The sequence below is a fragment of the Haemaphysalis longicornis genome, unplaced genomic scaffold (assembly GCF_048455015.1).
Source record: "Haemaphysalis longicornis isolate Haplotype H1 unplaced genomic scaffold, Haemaphysalis longicornis Haplotype H1 scaffold_52, whole genome shotgun sequence".
NCBI classification, from domain to species: Eukaryota; Metazoa; Arthropoda; class Arachnida; order Ixodida; family Ixodidae; genus Haemaphysalis; species Haemaphysalis longicornis.
Window position 1 is genome coordinate 1,445,072 of NW_027526388.1, and position 20,647 is coordinate 1,465,718.

Genomic DNA, 20,647 nt, shown 5'->3' on the forward strand with positions numbered 1-20,647 from the left:
GTGGTGCACCATAATATCCCTCAATAGCCCGCAAGGCTCTTTTTTGCAGGACAAGTAATTTTTGGTAATTTGAAGACGTGGTCGTATCCCAAACAAGATTACATTAAGAAAGTCTCCGAAAAGAACAGGGCATTATACATAGACACTTTTAACCAAACAGGCAGTAGATTAGAAATCCTATAAAACAGGCCAACAATTTTACTTAGTTCAGAACCAAGTTTCGAAATATGAACAGACCACGAACGATTTTCATTAAACCATACACCGAGAAATTTTTGGGGAGAAACCTGATTGATTGTTATACTGTCATAATGAAAATGTATACAATTAGTTTCCATCGTGTTGATGGGCTTGGAAATAATATATTTCGTTTTACTCATATTTAAACTAAGCTTATTCTTGTGTAACCAATCACGAAGGTTGATTAAATAAGCATTGACCATATTTTGAAGCGCCGGTAATGAACAGGAAGCGAAGAAAAGATTAGTGTCATCAGCGTACATTACCAGATCGGGAGAGTTATGTATGTCGGCTAGGTCATTGATATATGTAAGGAATAATAACGGCCCCAGTACTGATCCCTGTGGAACACCATGCTTAACCACCTGTATATCAGAGGATATGTTATTTGTTCGAACATATTGGGACATATTACTCAGATAACTCCGCAATAGGTTCAACGCAGTAACTCGAACCCCATAGTTACAAAGTTTCTTAAGCAGGGTCTGATGGTGTACGCAATCAAATGCCCTGCGAAAATATAAAAATGTGCCAAGGGTATACTTTGTTTTTGTTTTACTTTTTGTTTTCAATATTATCTATTATTTTGTATTTAACAACTAACAGTGCTCGCTCTATGGTCCTATTTTTCGCGAACCCATATTGTGAATCAACAATCACATTGTATTTGTGCAGAAAATCGGCTATCCTAGAATTATAATACCCTCAAAAATTTTTCACAACACAGGCAAAACGAAAACTGGTCGGTAATTCCACAGTTCATTTATATTGCCTCCTTTATGTACTGGAACGACTCGGGCCAATTTGAGATTCTCATACGTCATACCTGGACTTCCGGCCGGATCGGCCACGTCTGCCATTCTCTTTCCGCCGTGTTTCCTGCAGAGGCTCGCCACAGGAAGAATGATACTTGTTGTTGTTGATAGCACTTGTACAATTTTTGTGTTCAAAAGTATGCACGAACGTCAAACAAGGCATACGTTACCGTGCTGTATTCCTAAGCAGGACAATACCACGCCGGGAAGTTTATAGCATACGGAAGCGACAAACGAGGTGTCTGTGCTTGATGACAGAGAATATACTGAACTAAGTTAGATACTTTTCAAAACTCTCCAATACGTTTTTCCTATTTTCTTGTTTCTTTCTTTTTTTGTTGTTGATGCGACGAACATGAATGTTCACATTAGATGCTAGATTTAGGAAGGAAGGTGAATACTGCTGTACTTTGGCCCGGGATGTTTCGTTCAGTTCCAGAAACAGTCACATTTGTTCAGGAAATACCTGTTTCATTAAACGCGTCGGTTTTTTTTTCGCTATGGGCTTGGAACTGTGCTCAAAAAATCAATTTTTGTCGAAAATAAAACAAGGGGCCACTCCTGGTAGAAGTTCTCTCCCGGCTATAGGTAAACAGTATTCCTACGAAGTAAAAGAACCAAGACCACCACATTACTTATTTTGCAAGTATACATGCCAGGATGAGGTAATATTTTTCTGGAATGAAAAAACACCACTCCGAACCACCACCATACCATAATTTGTGTTGGCTGCGGGGGCCTAATTCTTTGCCAAAGATTCCATGTGCCTGCATATTATAACCTGGCAAGCACTTGTTGCCGCTTGAACCTCAACTGTGTTCTAGCGATAGTCGTTGATATATATATAACGATGACACTAAAAAAAAGTAGGAGCGAAGAGTAAATATAAGGCCTTTGTCCGACTAGCACGGTAAATGCTTAAATTTAGAAATTCTGAAACAGGCCAACGATTCATTATCACAAACGTTTGGTGATTGTTACCTAAAGACCGGTAACTACAACGTAACTGCCTTGTCCAACTGGTCTGTAATTATAACGAGGTGGCCGTAATATTGTAGCAGAATGCGCAACTAACACGTGAAAATCAAGCCCTATTAGAGCCGATAATGCTGCGGAGGCACCAGTATTCTACAGTGTTTTCAGAATAAATTCAAGTCAAGCAGTGAGACGCCACTCATCGAAGTGCAGCTAGCGATCGCGGGGGCGCCTTAGCACCTCTGCCGAAATGGCGTGCGTAAGCGCGCGCGCGTCGTTGTGTGTATGGGGATGAGTAAGGGGGCTGGAGTGGGTGACAACGAGCAAAAAAAATTTGGAAGCGGAGCCCGCTTGTTCGTATATGCGTGTACCGGCAACAAATGTCTCGCATTTACGTTGACAGCGCAAGAACGCTATTTGTTCGCGCAGTGCACGTACGTCCTTATCGCTGGTACATTGATCATAAAACGCCGCTTAATCTTGGGCATAAATGGTTTCGTTTATAGTAACAAACAGTTCAGGCAGCACCTAATATTAACATCAGGAATAGAAACCCCCCATGCTGGTTGCCCAGTTCAGAAATATTCTGACGGAACCCTCTAGCCGACGCCACAGTCGCTGCTTAGGGGTTCTCGGTCGTGTAAAGCAAATTTAAGCTCCAAGATACTTGAACCAACAGCACGGGAAGTTGGAGAATAAAGTTGCAGTCATGTGCGAACAACAAACTGCAAGCTAAATTGCCGCAAAGGCAAGCGCCCCTGCCGTGCGATTGTTGCCAATGCTTCCGAAAACCCGCGTGGCCGAAGGGTGTCCTCATTTGACGTCACGACGGAACAACCAATCAGAGGCGTCAAAGACGAAGGGCGCGCGTCTTTCAAACGGGACCGCGCGTTTTGCAAGATAAATACCGGTTGGACTCATTTACGATAAAAGTTAATGTGATATTGGGAGTCAGCGCGCAAAAAACTATATAAACGTGCCTCTAACTCAATTTTTTTAAGCGCTTCAGCTTCCCTTTAACCAAGTTACCGAGAAGGATCTATATCCCCTCCCCCGTATTCACGACGCAATAGGCTGTCTTCATTCGGCTTCGTACTTCTCCCCAATTGACTTGCGATCAGGCTACTGGCAAATTCAGGCAATTGTATGCGTAGATAACCTCTTCCGCTGCGCTGGGACGGCCAACTACCCTCGGCAAGTGCAACAGAACTCTTGCTGGTATTGCTCCGGCACATATCGCTACGCCATGGACCCCGCAAAAGTCGTAATCAGTGATCGTGGGGGCCCATTCACTGCAAAGGTGGTCGGAGAGCTTCTTCGACTTTCTGCCGTGCTATTTCGCCACTCTTCGCCTTACCACCCTTAGACGGACGGTCTGACGGAGCGAACCAACCAAACATTCACGACCATGCTATCCATGTACGGCGCTTCAAACCACAGAAGCTGAAAAGATCTGTTGCCATTGGTAACATACGCATATAACACGGCGAAGCATGAAAGCACTTGTTACAGTCCATTTTTCATCCGTTACGCACGTCCACCTAACAGCTGCCTCAAAAAACTATCTTCCTTTCTCCATGCACGACGAATGATCGTCGGCGAGGACAATGTACGTTGTTGAAGATGCCTGCCGACTTGCCCGCCTGCGAACTCTCGCGTCTCAGGAGCAGTCCAAGAAGCGACTTGACAGTCGCCGATGTGATGCTACGCACGTGCCGGGTGATTTTGTGTAGCTATGAACGCCATTGCGTAAGCGCGGGCTGAGAGAAGCATCTGTCAGATTACGTAGGCCCGTTTGTTGTGATGGCGGGTCTCATCGATGTGATGTACGTTATTGCACACTTGACTTTAACTTACCTATAATACAAAAAGACGCAATTGGGGCATGTTGCCTACCTTAAACGTTGCCAACACCGCAGAGCAAGTGGACGTTTTAACAAAACTTATTGCTGAGCTAGTTGGTACATACCCAAAGAAACAAAAAACGTCTGGCGCCTGTGTTTGTCTTACCTTGTTTTCTTGGTCCACGTCTAGTTTGCGCCACGTTTCTTCTTTCTTCAAGTTGACGTGCCCGGAGGGCTTCGTCTGGGACGGGGAAAATGTTACGTAAATATTACACGCCAGGACGTACAACCAATGCGCCTGCATCAGCAACGGACTTCAAGGTTTCACTCTGGTCGCACATGAGTCACCTTGGAACCGCTTGGACATTTTTGTGTCGCTGGTCATACACCCTATTGTGCATCTAGCACATAAATCAATCTCGTAACAACATATATATATATATATTGAAAGGGGGTTTATTGGTAGCGAAGCGCAGTCACAGAAACGGGCAGTCCAGGCTATGTCGGGCAGACTAGTCTTCTGCTTCTTCTGTCTCGCGCCCGCTGCTGGCGATGATTCGTGAACCAGCCATACGGGCGGGTTGGCCAGTGGTTGCACCAATTTCTCATTACAATTACCCCCCCGGAGAAGAGAGGGCCATCCTGGCTGTTGCGTCATGGCGCCGAAGAAACGATCGGTTCGTGGTAAGGCTTCAAACGCTGTACGTGCACGGTTTCACGACCACGCCTTCGGAGGTCCGCAGAAGGGGCCGTAGGCTCTACAACGTAATTGACTGGGGAAACCCGTTGAATGAAGCGGTAAGGCCCGTGATATTTCGACAGTAGCTTGCTGGATAGTCCCGGTGTAGTAGAGGGCACCCAAAGCCACACCAGGGAGCCAGGTAAATAGGTGGGGTCTGCAGCAACGTCATCATGACGATATTTTTGCCTCCACTGTTCTTCGGCAGTGAAACGTCGCGCCAGTTGTCGGCAGTCTTCCGCGCGTTTCGTGGCATCACAAAGGGGCGTACCCTCTGAAGGATCGGGTCGGTAGGGTAGGATGGTGTCCAGATTGCACGAGGGCTCACGTCCGTAGAGCAGAAAATAGGGAGAGAAACCCGTTGTAGCTTGGGTGGCGGTATTATATGCGTAGGTGACATAGGGTAGTACGAGGTCCCAGTTCTGGTGATCGTCGGCGACGTACTTGGCGAGCATATCCCCTAGTGTGCGATTGAAGCGTTCTGTCAAGCCGTTTGTTTGTGGGTGATAGGCAGTAGTTGTGCGATGCACGACGCGGCATGCCTTGAGCAGTGCTTCAGCAACTTGGGACAAGAACACGCGTCCGCGATCACTAAGGAGCTCGCGAGGCGCTCCATGTCGCTAAATGAAGTGACTGAGAATAAAAGAAGCGACGTCTCCTGCTGCAGCCGTTGGCAATGCAGCAGTCTCGGCATAGCGCGTCAGGTGGTCGATACCGACAATAATCCACCGGTTATCAGCGGGCGTACAGGGCAGAGGTCCATAGAGGTCAATGCCAACACGGTCGAAGCGTTTCGCTGGACATGGTAACGGTTGTAAGGGACCGACTGAAGTAGCGGGAGGAGACTTGCGGCGCTGGCACGTGGCACATGACTGGACGTACTTCCTAACGAAGTTGTACATGCCACGCCAGTAATAGCGCAAACGGACCCGATGGTACGTCTTCAAGACACCCGCGTGACCGCAGGTTGGGTCGGCGTGAAGGGAAGCACAAATGTCGGCACGGCGATGGCGCGGGATAACAAGAAGCCATTTGCGCCCTTCATCGAGGTAGTTACGGCGGTAAAGAAGGCCGTCGCGCAGTGCGAAGTGGGAAGCTTGTCTGCGAAGGGCACGGGATCCTTGGTGTGGGAACGGTCCAGAGAGGACGGAAATAATGGAAGAGATCCATGGATTCTTGCGTTGCTCAGTGCATAAATCTTCCAAGGAGAGAGCAGAAAGAATGCTGTCCTCAGTCAAAACACAGGCAACCTCAGGAGGAAGCGGCGATCGGGACAGAGCGTCAGCGTCTTGATGTTTACGGCCCGACCGATAAATGACGCGTATGTCGAACTCTTGAAGCCGAAGAGCCCATCGCCCGAGGCGCCCGCATGGATCTTTTAAGGAGGACAGCCAACAGAGCGCATGGTGGTCCGTGACGACGTCGAAAGGTCGGCCGTACAAATAGGGTCGAAACTTTCCCAGCGCCCATACAATGGCCAGACATTCCTTTTCCGTCACGGAGTAGTTGAATTCCGCCTTTGTCAACGTGCGACTCGCATATGCGACAACGTACTCGCTAAACCCAGGTTTCCGTTGTGCCAGCACTGCGCCGAGGCCAACTCCACTGGCGTCAGTGTGGATCTCCGTGGGAGCGCCCGGATCGAAGTGCCGAAGGATAGGCGGTGAAGTGAGGAGGCGCCGCAAGGTCGTAAATGCGTCATCGCACGCTGGCGACCAGGCCGATAGATCACCGACGCCGTCAGCGAGAAGCCGTGTAAGCGGGGATATGATCGACGCGAAGTTCCGTACGAAGCGGCGGAAGTAAGAGCAGAGGCCGATGAAACTCCGTAAAGCCTTCATAGTTGTCGGCTTCGGGAATTCGGCCACAGCACGCAACTTGCTCTTGTCCGGGAGTATTCCATCCTTAGACACGACGTGACCCAAAATGGTGAGCTGACGCGCGGCAAAGTGGCACTTTTTAAGGTTGAGTTGTAGCTGGGCGTTGGTGATACAGGTAAGTACTTGCTGGAGACGCGCAAGGTGCGTTCCAAAGTCAGGGGAAAACACAACGATATCGTCTAGATAGCACAGGCACGTCTTCCACTTCAAACCTCGTAGCACACCGTCCATCATTCGCTCGAAGGTGGCAGGGGCATTACAGAGCCCGAACGGCATGACCTTGAATTCAAAGAGGCCATCCGGGGTTACAAAGGCCGTTTTCGGGCGATCAGCATCCGCTACAGGCACCTGCCAGTATCCAGAGCGTAAGTCCAGGGACGAAAAGAATTCAGCTCCTTGTAAGCAATCGAGGGCATCATCAATGCGTGGTAGAGGATAGACGTCCTTGCGCGTAATGCCGTTTAGGCGCCGATAGTCCACACAAAATCTAATCGAGCCGTCCTTCTTCTTTACGAGAACAACGGGGGAGGCCCATGGGCTGTTCGATGGGCGAATGATGTCCCGTTGGAGCATGTCACGTACTTGCTCATCGATCACTTGACGCTCGCTAGGAGACACCCTATACGGTCGCTGCCGCAGCGGCGCATGCGATCCAGTGTCGATGGAATGGGTGACGATAGAGGTACGGCCAAGCGAGGGTTGTGCGCAGTCGAACGACGAACGGAAACGGCACAGGAGTTCCAGAAGTTGACATTTCTGCGCGGGCTCGAGAGCGTGATCGATTGAAGCATGAAACACGTCGTTGGAAAGCTGTGTCGTCGTCGAAGGGGTAAGAGCGGAAATGTCATGATCAGGCGTATTGTCTGGGACGTCAACGACCCGACAGGAATCCACGAGCTCGACAGTGCCAAGGCATTCTCCCCGTAGCAAGAAGCACGGGCTTGCGGACGGGTTGGTAACAATCATGCCAGTTTCGCCAGAATGAATTTGCAGCACGGCGAAAGGCAGCGGAATGCACCTGCGGCGGAGGAAGACCTCGGATGGCGTGAAAATGGCAGTTGCATCCCCAAAAGAAGTACAACATAGCGGCACTACAACGGTGGACTGGGGAGGAATGGTCGTGTCTGCGGCTGCGACCAGTTTAGCGGCGGATGACGCAGAATTATCGTCATAGGCGTCGTCTGGTAGGACAGAAAATTCAACTTCGGCACGCGCACAGTCAATAAGGGCGTTGTGCCGAGACAAAAAGTCCCATCCCAGAATGACGTCATGAGAGCAGTTGGGAAGCACGATGAATTCAATGACGTACACTACGCCCTGGAAGGAAACGCGAGCCGTACATGCAGCCAAGGCATGAACGGGTTGGGAGTCGGCGGTTCGTAAGGATAGTCCAGAGAGAGGCGTCATAACTTTACGAATTTTGCGGCAGAGATCGGCTCGAATCACGGAAACTGCTGCTCCGGTATCGACCAGCGCAGCAGTCGCGACACCTTCGACTGACACGTCAATAACATTTGCGGGAGACAGTGGAGGGCTTGGACTTTTTGACGGCAACGCAGTTCTTGCCTCCGGAACTGCGGCTGTCAGTTTTCCTCTGTGGCAGGAGTGGTACGACGACGCATCGGCGAAAGCGAGCGGCGGCGCGGGGACTGAGAACGACGGTCGGCGAAAGGCTGGCGGTCGGAAGCCGAGGGCGCGTACGAGTCCGAAGCGGTTTGGGGCAGCGTCGGGGGGGAACCGTATGTGGGTCCGTAATATGGATAGCGGCATTCCGGTGGAGGACCGTTGGCAGGTAGTACGCGGCGGCGACAGTAACGTGCGACATGTCCTGGGTAGTGACACGAAAAGCAAATTGGCCGGTTGTCCGGAGTACGCCAGGGATTCATGGATTGAGTTGGAACCCGCGCCTGAGGAAGAGGTCTTGGTGGAGCCGGGAGTCGGAACGGCGTTCTCGTCTGCGCAAGCCGTCCCGCGACGTCGGCGAAAGTAATCGGAGCAGCCACGGGAGTCTGCTGGCTAAAAGAAGGCAGCACTTCCGCCACCTGTTCTTGAACTACATGCCGAAGAGTAGACTGAGGAACAGGGCCCAGCTCCGGAGTAGTATTTGAAGCGGCATGGCAAAGTTGTCGAGCAACCTCTTCGCGGACAATCTCTTTTATACGGACCAACACAGATGGATCGTCGAGGTCAACGGCTAAACTCGCAAGCGGCTCATTTTGGGCGAGTGGACGCCGAGTGAAAGCCCTTTGCTTGCGCAGCTCGTCATAACTTTGGCAGAGTCTGATGACGTCGCTAACGGTCCGGGGATCCTTGGAAAGCAGCATCTGAAATGCGTCGTCGTCGATACCTTTAAGGATATGTTTTACCTTCTCAGTTTCCAACATGCTGGGGTCCACGCGCTTGCAAAGGTCTACTACATCTTCTATGTAGCTCGTGAAGTCTTCTCCGGTTTTCTGAGCCCGTACTCGTAAACGCTGTTCTGCTTGAAGCTTGCGCACTTCGGGTCGCCCGAAAGCTTTCATAAACCTTTCCTTGAACTCGGCCCAGGTACTCATCTCTCGACGATGGTTATTGAACCAAAGTTCGGCGAGATGCGTAAAAGAGAAGCCCACGCTGTTTAATTTCATGGCGTCGTCCCACTTGTTGTGCGTGCTGATGCGCTCAAAGGTAGAAAGCCAGTCTTCCACGTCACGATCCTCTAGCCCGCTGAACGAAGCGGGGTCCCGCGGGCGTATCGTTCCAGGGCAGACAATCGGTGGCACCTGGCCCGCCGGAGTAGGCTGATGGACTGGTTCGTGGGACATTGTGGTGGGCAGCCGCCGGTTGCGAAGCTCCAGGGTTTGCGATGGACCCGCACACTCCACCAATTGAAAGGGGGTTTATTGGTAGCGGAGCGCAGTCACAGAAACGGGCAGTCCAGGCTATGTCGGGCAGACTAGTCTTCTGCTTCTTCTGTCTCGCGGCCGCTGCTGGCGATGATTCGTGAACCAGCCATACGGGCGGGTTGGCCAGTGGTTGCACCAATTTCTCATTACAATATATATATATATATATATATATATATATATATATATATATATATATATATATATATATATATATATATATATATATATATATATATATATATATATATATATATATATATATACATATATATATAGGGAGTAGTAGAACTTTGAAGATGGTAGAGAACACAAGAGAAGAAAAACTTCGAACAAGGTAAAAGCACGATTGTGGCTTTTACCTTGTTCGAAATTTTTCTTCTCTTATATATATATATATATATATATATATATATATATATATATATATATATATATATATATATATATATATATATATGTATATATATATTGTAAAGAAGACGAATGGTACGGGCACTAGTGAACGAAAAACGACAGTGCGCCAGACTCAGCAGCCGCGACGAAAGGAGCATCGACCGTGACAACCAAACGAAAACCACCGACGACGAAAACGACAGGCACGCGTCTGTGAACCCGCTCCATCTTGGATAACGGTCATTAAAGGCCTTTCGTCGGCTACCTTGCGTTGACCAATACATCGCCTTAGAATTGGTGGAGGCTGCTGGGGTCCTGACCGCTCTACACGCTGGAACTCCGCTCCCGGATGCTGCCCAGCGCCATGGGTCGACCTCACGACACTGAGCCCCCGCCTGCACCTACTTCGACGACCATCATCTGCTCCGGTTCCATTCGTCAGTGGGATCCCCCATTCTTCATTGGCACAGACGAGCAGGACGGGGAAGACTGGCTCGCCACGTACGGCAAAGTAAGCGCCCACAACAACTGGGATGACAACGTGAAGCGGAACAACGTGAAATTTTACCTGACCGGTACGGCCGAGCTCTGCTATGGCAACCGCGCAAAGCGATACCCCGCGTGGTCGGAATTCAAATCGAGGTTTTCGGAACACTGCGGTCACCCTTCAGTGCAGCAGCCCGGTGAGAACTTGCTCAGTTACATCGAAGACGTTGGGGATTTGTGCAGGAGGGTGAGCGCCACGATAAGTGACGAGGAAACAATCAAGCACATCCTCAAAGCACTTACGATAACGGCTATCAAATGCTGCTGGCGAAGAATCCCCAAACGGTCGCCGACGTCATCAACCTGTGCAAGAGCTATGACGAGCTCGCGAGACAGCGAGCTCTCACACGGCGATCCCTTGGCCCGGATGTGTCGAGTTTAACTGCTGGTAGCGACGAAAACACCCTGTCTCCGCGTATTCAGCAGTTCATCTGGGAGGAAATTGCTCGTCAGCTTTCCTTAGTTCCCTTCACACCGACGTCTGACGACACCCTTGCATTTCGCTTAGAAGTGCTATCCAGCAGCAGGTGGCCGATACCACACCATGCTCCAGCCAACACGCACTTGTGACCGCTTCGCTCATCGGTGCCGGCATCGTGCAACCCACACGTTCCGCCCACGTACGTGGCCTCGGTGCAAACGCTACTTGTTGCCGGACCTCTATCCTACGCCGACGCCATCTCCAGGCCCTTTCCCGAAGCCGTCACAAGTCAACCAATCGTCCAGGTCATGCCGCGACAGCCCACTGAGCTCACAGGAAGACCAACGTATCCCCGCTACCTCCCGGTGCCGCCTGTATTGCAGAAGCCGCCACGCGTACGGCTTGACCCGTCATTTTCGACCATCGCTTGGCGCACGTCGGACGATCGCCCAATCTGCTTGGCTGGATTAAGTCCCGGACACGTGGCGCGTTACTGCCGCCGCGGGGTGATGCCCGTACGGAAGCCTTCTTGGAACGTGCCGTATGTCTCGCCGCAGCCGATGTCTGGTGCTCCCACCAGTTTTGCCGAGACGTCTCCGGCCGCCGACTCGCGTGAAACCACCAACCGTCACCCATCTCCGCGACGCCGATCACTTTCGCCGAGGCGTCGGCGCCCCTTGCCTCCTGATGCGGAAAAATTGGCGTCGCAGTTCCGGAAGCAAGAGGTGCGTCATCGTCGAACTGTTCAAGACCTACCTTCCCACACACCAACGTCATCGACATCGTAATAGACGGAGTCGCCACTCATGTGCTTGTCGACACTGCAGCCGCCGTTTCAGTTATCCGCCTACAGCTTTGCCGCCGCCTGAAAAACGTTATGACGCCGCATTTTGGACCACCCCTAAGGACTGCTTCAGCACGTTCGATCGAACCAGTGGGTACATGTACTGCCAGGGTGTTCATCCAAGACGTTCTGTACATTGTTCAGTTCATTGCCCTTCCTTCATGCTCACATGACGTCATCCTGGGTCGGGATTTCCTCTCGCGGCACAACGCCATTATTGACTGCGCCCGAGCCGAAATTGAGTTGTTTTCGCCGCTTGATATACCATCTGAAATTTCTCCAACACCACTTCCGTAAACGTTTCTGTCACCGACGACACCACTATTCCTTCATGCTCCACCGTGTCTGTGCCCTTAATCTGGCACCTTCCTTCCGACGTCAATGCACTTTTCACGCCGTCACATTTCTTCTGCGAACGCCGATGTCTGTTGCTTCCTTTCGCCTTGCTCAGTATCCGTGATGGCCAAACCGCCCTGTTCATTTCTAATCCTGGAGCAAGTTCTCTCTCTTTGCTCCGTGGCGAGAGCCTTGGACGCGCCGAGCCTGTGGAGTCCGCCGTTTTCATCGCCACTTTAGACAACCTCCCGAAGGTTGAGGCGACCGAACTCTGCCCACCTCCTGCCACTGCATCTCGGCTATCCCCGGAAGTTTTCGATCGTGCCATCGACGGCGACCTACCCGGCCCCAACGAGGCCAAGTGATTAAACTGCTTTTTCAATTTTATTCATCCTTTGACTGTGCGCAGACGTCGCTTGGTAGTACCACTATAGCCACCCTATCGACACCGGCTCCCACGCGCCTTTACTTCAGTGGCCTTACCGCGTTGCCCCTTCCAAAAGGAGCGTAATTGATGAACAATTGGGTGACATGCTCCAGCGCGGTAGTATTCGACAGTGCAAAAACCCGTGGGCGTCGCCGGTAGTACTCGTGCGGAAAAAGGACGGCTTCATCCGGTTTTGTGTCGACTACGTCGCCTAAAGAAAATAACTCGCAAGGATGTTTACCTGCTACCACGCATCGACGACGCCCTGGATTTCCTAAAGGCGCAGAATATTTTTCGCCCCTTGGCCTACGCTCCGGATACTGGCAAGTCCCGATGGCAGATGCGGATAGTCCGAAAACAGCCTTTGTTGCTCCAGACAGCTTATATGAATTTAACGTCAAGCCGTTCGGCCTGTGAAACGCGCCCGCCACATTTGAACGGATGATGGACAATATTCGTCGCGGCTTCAAATGGAAGATATGCCTCTGTTACCTGGACGACGTGGTATTGTTTTCACCCAAATTTTCCACGCATCTACAGCGGCTCGAGCAAATTTTTTCTTGTATGAATGACGCAGGCCTTCAACTAAACATAGAGAAGTGCCGATTTGCTCCTCGCCAGCTGACGATCTTTGGCCACGTCGTTTCTAGAGATGGCTTTCTTCCCGATCCGGACAAGCTTCGTACCGTGGCTGAATTCCCGAAGCCGACCACGATCAAAGAGCTTCGTAGCTTCATCGGGCTACGCTCGTATTTCCGCCGCTTTCTGCGTAACTTCGCCTCCATCATCGCGCCCTTGACACAACTTCTTGGCAACAAGACGGGTTTTTTCGCAGGGTCATCGGCTTGCGACAAGGCCTTTACAACCCTACGTCACCTCCTCACGTCCCCGCCAATTCTTCCCCATTTCGACCCGTCAGCCACAACTGAAATCCACACCGATGCGAGTGGAGTTGTTCAGGGTGCGGTTCTGGCTCAAGGAAAGGCCGGGTTCCACGAATACGTGGTCGCCTACGCGAGCCGCACACTAACACCTGCGGAGTCGAATTACTGTGTTACTGAGCGGGAATGCTTGGCAATTGTGTGGACCCTCTCAAAGTTTTGTCCTTATCTGTAGGGCCGACCTTTCGACGTAGTCACCGACCATCATGCGCATTGTTGGTTGTCGTCCCTGAAAAACGCTTCTGGCCGAATGGCGCGTTGGGCACTCCGCCTTCAGGACTTTGACATCCGCTTAGTATATCGCTTTGTCCGCAAGCACCACGACGCTGACACCCTGTCCCGGTGTCCGATGTTGCCTGACGAGACGACTAATTCCCCCTCCGAGGGCTTTGTATCACTCGTTGACGCGCGTTTCATGCCATCTGAACAGCGAAAAGATCCGTGAGTCATGTCGCTCTGAACTACCGTTAGAACTCGTCGAAGTCGTCGGCACCTCGAGCAATTTGGCGCCAAGCGTCCCACTTCGCTATTCGTGGTGGCTTGCTCTACAGGCGGAACTACCACCCTAAAGGGTGAAAATGGCTGCTCGTCATTTCCCGCTATCTGCGCTCTGAAGTGTGCGACCATTTTCACAGTGAGCCTCAGTGTGCTCATGCCGGCGTGCTAAACACCTACGAACGCCTTAGACTGCGATATTACTAGCGTGGTATGTACGGCTTCGTTCGTCGTTATGTTCGCTCTTGCACGGACTGTCAACGGCGCAAGCCACCATCCCCTCGTGCGTCTTGCCCGATGCAGCCTTTGGCGTGCCCGATTCGACCTTTTGATCGGGTAGGAATCGATCTCTACGGACCCTTCCCCTGTACTGCGGCTGGCAATACGTGGGTCATCGTAGCCATCGACCACCTGACTCGGTACGCCGACACCGCTGCGCTTTGTGCCGGTACTGCCGACGCCGTTGCAACAGTTCTACTCAACCGCATTATCCTACGTTACGGCGCTCCTCCGGAACTTCTAAGTGACAGGGGGTGTGTCTTTCTTTCTGACGTCTTTGAAGCGCTCCTAAAGGTCTGCCGCATCATCCACCACACGACCACTCCATATCACCCGCAGACAAACGGCTTAGCCGAACGTTTTAACGCACCCTGGGGGACATGCTGGCAATGTATGTATCATCCCACCATTCCAACTGGAATATGATTCTCCCATTAGTAACCTACGCCTACAACACTGCCAAGCAAGCCACAACGGGTTTCTCTCCCTTCTTCCTTGTGTATGGACGCGAGCCGTCATGCCTGCTTGAAACGATCCTCCCCAACAGTGCCGACGTGTCTGAAGCCTCGTCAATCTCCGACGTCACCCGACGTGCGGAGGAGTGTCGCCAACTAGCTCGCTCATTTACGTCAGACGAGCACGGACGCCAGAAGTTCCGCCATGATGCGTCGACGCCTACCCCAGAATTTTGTCCGAATGATCTCTTTTGGCTCTGGATTCCGGCCACGACTCCTGGGATGTCGAGCAAGCTCCATTCAAAGTACCACGGACCGTATTGTGTCATCGAACGGACGTCGCCTTTCAATTATGTGGTAGAGCCCCTGAATCCTTCCTCTGAGAATCGCTGCCGTGGCCGACCGGTATTCTGGAGGTCGTGGGTTCGGATCCCACCTAGCGGGCATTTTTTCTCCACTTTTTTTCTCCCCTTCCTTTCTTTCCAAATTCTTTATCTGTTTCAATAACCTACCACATCCTCCCCTTTGCTTTCCGAGGTTTTCTTGACTGCCAACTCTTTCTTCTGTGTTATATATATATATATATATATATATACATATATATATATATATATATATATATATATATATATATATATATATATATATATATATATATATATATAGGAAGGAAATGAGGGGCTCGTTGAGGAAATACAGAAACATAGGTCGGCAGTCTACAACGCCAAAGGAGGCATAGGGGTGTGGTTAGGCTCTATTTTTTACTCGGTTAATGAAGTTAAGATTTTTTTTTAAATATGAGGAAGAAAGAAAGAAAGAAAAACACGCGCCCAGAGTGGGGACCGAACCCACGCCTTTCGATTAGATCTCGAATGCCTTACCAATTCGGCTATCTGGGCAACTGCGTTCTCCTTCACTTTCTGGGCTATTTATATTTACTAGAAGTGTATCTGACGCTTGAGGGTGGTAGCCAGCGCCACTCTGACTACACGGGGAGAAGGGGACCTTCTTTTCAACCCCCGGGGCGTGACTCAAACGTCTACAGCCTGTCATGAGCGGGTAACTGGCGGGAAGCCCTCTTATGCTACCTAGGCATCAAGGCTGCCGGCACCGAGACCCTCGCTAGGCTTTCGCAGAATAATATAGTAAGGAAATGAGGGGCTCGTTGAGGAAATACAGAAACATAAGTCGGCAGTCTACAACGCCAAAGGAGGCGTAGGGGTGTGGTTAGGCTCTATTTTTTTTCTACGGTTAATGAAGTTAAGATTTTTTTTAAATATAAGGAAGAAAGAAAGAAAGAAAAACACGCGCCCAGAGTGGGGACCGAACCCACTCCTTTCGATTAGATCTCGAATGCCTTACCAATTCGGCTATCTGGGCGACTGTGTTCTCCTTCACTTTCTGGGCTATTTATATTTACTAGAAGTGTATCTGACGCTTGAGGGTGGTAGCCAGAGCCACTCTGGCTACACGAGGAGAAGGGGACCTTCTTTTCAACCCCGCCCCGGGGGTTGAAAAGAAGGTCCCCTTCTCCCCGTGTAGTCAGAGTGGCGCTGGCTACCACCCTCAAGCGTCAGATACACTTCTAGTAAATATAAATAGCCTAGAAAGTGAAGGAGAACACAGTCGCCCAGATAGCCGAATTGGTAAGGCATTCGAGATCTAATCGAAAGGGGTGGGTTCGGTCCCCACTCTGGGCGCGTGTTTTTCTTTCTTTCTTTCTTCCTTATATTTAAAAAAATCTTAGCTTCATTAACCGTAGTAAAAAATAGAGCCTAACCACACCCCTATGCCTCCTTTGGCGTTGTAGACTGCCGACCTATGTTTCTGTATATATATATATATATATATATATATATATATATATATATATATATTGTGAGGCCGTACATAGCAGGCGACCAGACCGTGGCTTCGTAGCTCCTTTATTCGGAGGCGAGTCGACTAGAACGCAAGATGGCGATCAGGCCCCAGCACTGATGATGATCTCTGAAGAAGCGGGCTCGTCGATGATGATGAGTTTGTACAGGAAATGAAGAAGTTATCACCTCAAGCCGGTGGTGATGATAGTGGGCAATTGCTACCTATGGTGGCATACAGGCTGTAGCCTCAAACAAAGCTCACACTAATGCCCCCTCTTGGGAAAAGCGGCCGCCTGGCCGCGGATTAGGCAGGATCACGGCGAGTGAAGGCCTTAAGCCGGGACACGTGTACAATCTCTGTACCGCGACGACGACGGTCCGAAGTTCCACAAACTGGGGTGACGCGATAATTGACGGGTGAGGTCGCCTCGAGAATCTTGTAAGGACCAAGGAAGCGGTGTAAAAATTTCTCGCAGAGGCCGGGAACGCGGACCGGTGTCCAGATCAAGACTTCGTCACCAGGGGAGAAGTAAACAGATCGATGAGCAGTGTCATAGCGTTGTTTGCGGTCCTGTTGACTAGCTTCAGTGCGCGTGCGAGCAAGCTGGCGGCAATGTGCGATGCGAGAAACGAATTGTTCGGGGGACGATGCAGAAGGGGAAACCGGAGCGGTAAAGAAGGAGGTATCCAAAGTGTGTGAAGGGTGCCGACCGTACACAAGGTAGAATGGGGTGTATCCTGTGGTGCGTTGAACTGCGGTGTTGAAGGCAAAAGTAACAAAAGGTAGGATAGTGTCCCAATTTCTGTGATCAGGCTGTATGTACATCGAGAGCATGTCGGAAAGAGTGCGGTGAAAGCGTTCCGTAAGTCCGTTAGTTTGAGGATGGTAACTCGATGTCATCCTGTGAGAGGTGTTAGCAGCTTGAAGTACATCGGAGAGGACCTGCGACAGAAAGCTCTTGCCCCGGTCACTAAGGAGGACGCGAGGTGCGCCATGGCGATGTAAGATATTGTGCAAGAAAAAGTGAGCGACGTCAGCAGCGCTGGCCGAACGAAGTGGAGCCGTCTCCGCGTAGCGAGTTAGATGGTCAACGGCCGTGACGATCCAGCGGTGACCAGTGGCCGTCATAGGCAATGGACCGTAAAGGTCAATACCGACCACTTCAAACGGTGTAGCTGGGCATGGAACCGGCTGCAATAGACCGGCGGGTGGAGACGTAGATCTCTTGCGATGTTGACATGGCGGGCAGGAGGCGACGTATTTGGCGACACTGGTAGACAGTCCCGGCCAAAAGAAGCGACCACGAATGCGCTCGTATGTCTTGTGAAATCCAAGGTGGCCAGCGGTTGCGTCATCATGGAAAGCTTGCAAGATGCTTGAACGAAGGGAATGAGGCACAACTGGAACCCATCCGGCACCATCGGTGTGGTGGTTGATACGGTGAAGCGCGCCATCAACCAACCGGAAATTTCGTAGTTGCCGACGTAGGCGGCTATTAGGTGGTTGCGTCGAACCGGTGAGCCGATCGATTATGTTTCGGCAGTAGCTGTCGGCGCGTTGACGGGCAACCAAGTCGCGGAGATCAGCAGACGTGACATCTATGGGTGCAATGGGCAGGTGGAGCTCATGGGTGGGTGCCACCAAGTCGTCCGACGACTGCGTGAGCGGGCACCGTGAAAGCGCGTCTGCGTCGAGGTGCTTGACTCCGGACTTGTACGTAACCGTAAAGTCGTATTCTTGCAAGCGCAGCACCCACCGACCAAGTCGCCCAGACAGGTTCTTCAATGAAGACAGCCAGCACAATGCGTGATGGTCTGTAACGACCGTGAAATGTCGGCCGTAGAGATATGGCCGGAATTTTTGTACAGCCCATACAACCGCCAGACACTCTTGCTCAGTGATTGTATAGTTCTGTTCCGATTGTGTCAGAGAGCGGCTCGCATAAGCTACGACTCGTTCACGCAACTGGGCATCTCGCTGTAGCAAAACGGCGCCGATGCCTTGCCTACAAGCATCGGTATGGAGTATGGCGGGTTTTGTGTCATCGAAATGACATAGTACTGGTCCGGAAGTAAGTGCCTGCTTGAGGTCTTCAAAAGCTTTTTCGCAGTCATCAGTCCAGACGAAGGAGGTTCCGGAATGCAGTAGCTGGTTGAGGGGCGAAGCCAGAGTGGAGAAATTACGGACGAAACGACGAAAATATGATGCTAGACCGAGGAAACTGCGAAGGGCTTTTTGGTGTTGGCGGTGAGGAAAATTGGCGAATGCGGAAATTTTGTCTGGGTCGGGCCGGATACCATCCTTGCTGACGACGTGACCGAGAACCTTGATAGATTTTTGGGCGAAGTGACATTTTTTGGTGTTCAAAGTCAGGTTGGCGTTAGCCAGACTAGTCAATACTTCATCAAGTCGTAGGAGATGTTCAGAAAAACTCGACGAAAAAATTACGATGTCGTCAAGGTAACATAGGCATGTCTTCCATTTAAGGCCGCGAAGGACTGTGTCTATCATGCGCTCAAATGTAGCAGGGGCATTGCACAACCCAAAAGGCATTACGTTAAATTCGTATAAGCCATCTGGAGTTGCAAACGCTGTCTTCTGTTTGTCAGACTCGTGCATAGGGATCTGCCAATAGCCAGATCGCAAATCCAAGCTCGAAAAATATTGAGCGCCTTGCAAACAGTCGAGCGCATCATCTATGCGCGGCATCGGGTAGACATCCTTTCTTGTGATCTTATTCAAAGCCCGATAATCGACACAAAAACGTACTGAACCATCCTTTTTCCTCACCAGGACGACGGGGGAAGACCACGGGCTGGAGGACGGACGAATAATGTTGCGTTGAAGCATGTCCCCAACGTTTTCTTCAATCACTTTTCGTTCCGACGAAGACACGCGGTACGGGCGACGACGAACGATTTGTGTCCCTTCCGTCTCAATACGATGTGCTGCCACGGATGTTTGTCCTAGTTTGCTGGAAAAGCAGTCAAAGGAGTCCTTGTGTTTTTCCAGGAGCTGAAGAAGGAGTTGTGTTTCCCTTTCTGTGAGGTCTGTGCTTATAGTGGCCGCCAGTGGGGAAAGTGATTGTCCAGAATTTGAAGGCCGTGAAACAGGGAATACCGAGCAGAGGGGAAGAAGGGACACGGCTTCTCCATTCACAACAGAAGCAACGTTGGTGCCTTCGGGGAGCCTAATCGGCTCGGAAGTGGCATTGGTAGCTAACAGCTTCGCCGAGCCTTCCGTGAATCGTACGAGACACGTTGCGATGACGACTCCTTTGGACATAAAACGCGGAGATGGAACTATCATCCCGTCACCGTCCCTGATCTGCGCCGAACGAACACAAAGTAATGTTTCCTGGTCTGGATATAAAACGCAGTCGGCACTGGCTGTTAGGTGCATAGTAGGTTGCACCTCCGAAATGCTGGGATGCTCAGTATCTGTCATTGCAATTTGGGGTTGGTGACAAGAAATGACGGCGGAGGCGGAAGACAGAAAATCCCAACCCAAAATCAAATGAAAGCACAGGGAGACAACACTGCACACGGAATATGATGGCGAAGGGCACCGATGAAAACCCGCACCGTGCATTGTCCGGAGGGCCTAATCACACTGCTGTTGGCTCCTTGTAAAGAAGGTCCGTTGTATGGTGTTCGTACCTTGCGTAAGCGTGCACACAATTCCGCGCTTATGACTGAAACACTAGCACCAGTGTCAATTAGGGCATCGATGCGAACACCTTCCACTAAAACAGACAGCAAGTTCGACGGACGCTCTGGAGGACTTGTAAGATTCGCAGGAGATGCAGTTTTCCCTCCCAAAACTGCATTAACTAGTTTTCCGGGCGGTGGTCGGAGACGTAAGACGCAGGGCGAAGAGGCGATACCGAGCGGCGACCTGGTGAAGGCGAGCGGGGTCGTTGTCCACGGGAGCTGCGGGGAACGTCGCTCGACTGAGGCGGAGACGGGGAGCGGCGGGAAGGCGACAGGTACGCACGCGGCCGGTAGCCGTAGTAATTCGGGGCCAGGTGTTCGCGTTCATAGGCGGCGTAGCCACGTCGTTCATCTCGTTGGCGACGTGGGCAAAACCGGGAGACGTGACCTCGAATGCCGCAATAGTAGCACACGGGGCGGTTGATGGCGGCATCCTGGCGGGCCGGAAAGTAGGGCGACGAGCTCGGCACACGAGGCATGGCCGCCACATAGCCAGACGACGGGTGAGCCGTGAGTGGGGACAGCGGCAGGGGTGTCCGTCCAGCGACCTCAG

The 20,647-nt window shown here is 51.2% G+C and overlaps 1 protein-coding gene across 1 annotated transcript; it reads right to left on the reverse strand.

Annotated features, from left to right (window-relative positions):
- Window positions 1-5,847: 5,847 nt before the first annotated feature.
- LOC144140849 (uncharacterized) lies at window positions 5,848-9,297 on the reverse strand. The gene is made up of 2 exons (XM_077672358.1): window positions 8,659-9,297; window positions 5,848-5,988 (listed from the first exon to the last, which is right to left on the reverse strand). The coding sequence occupies exons 1-2, from the start codon at window positions 9,295-9,297 to the stop codon at window positions 5,848-5,850; spliced, it is 780 nt and encodes a 259-aa protein (XP_077528484.1).
- Window positions 9,298-20,647: the final 11,350 nt, after the last annotated feature.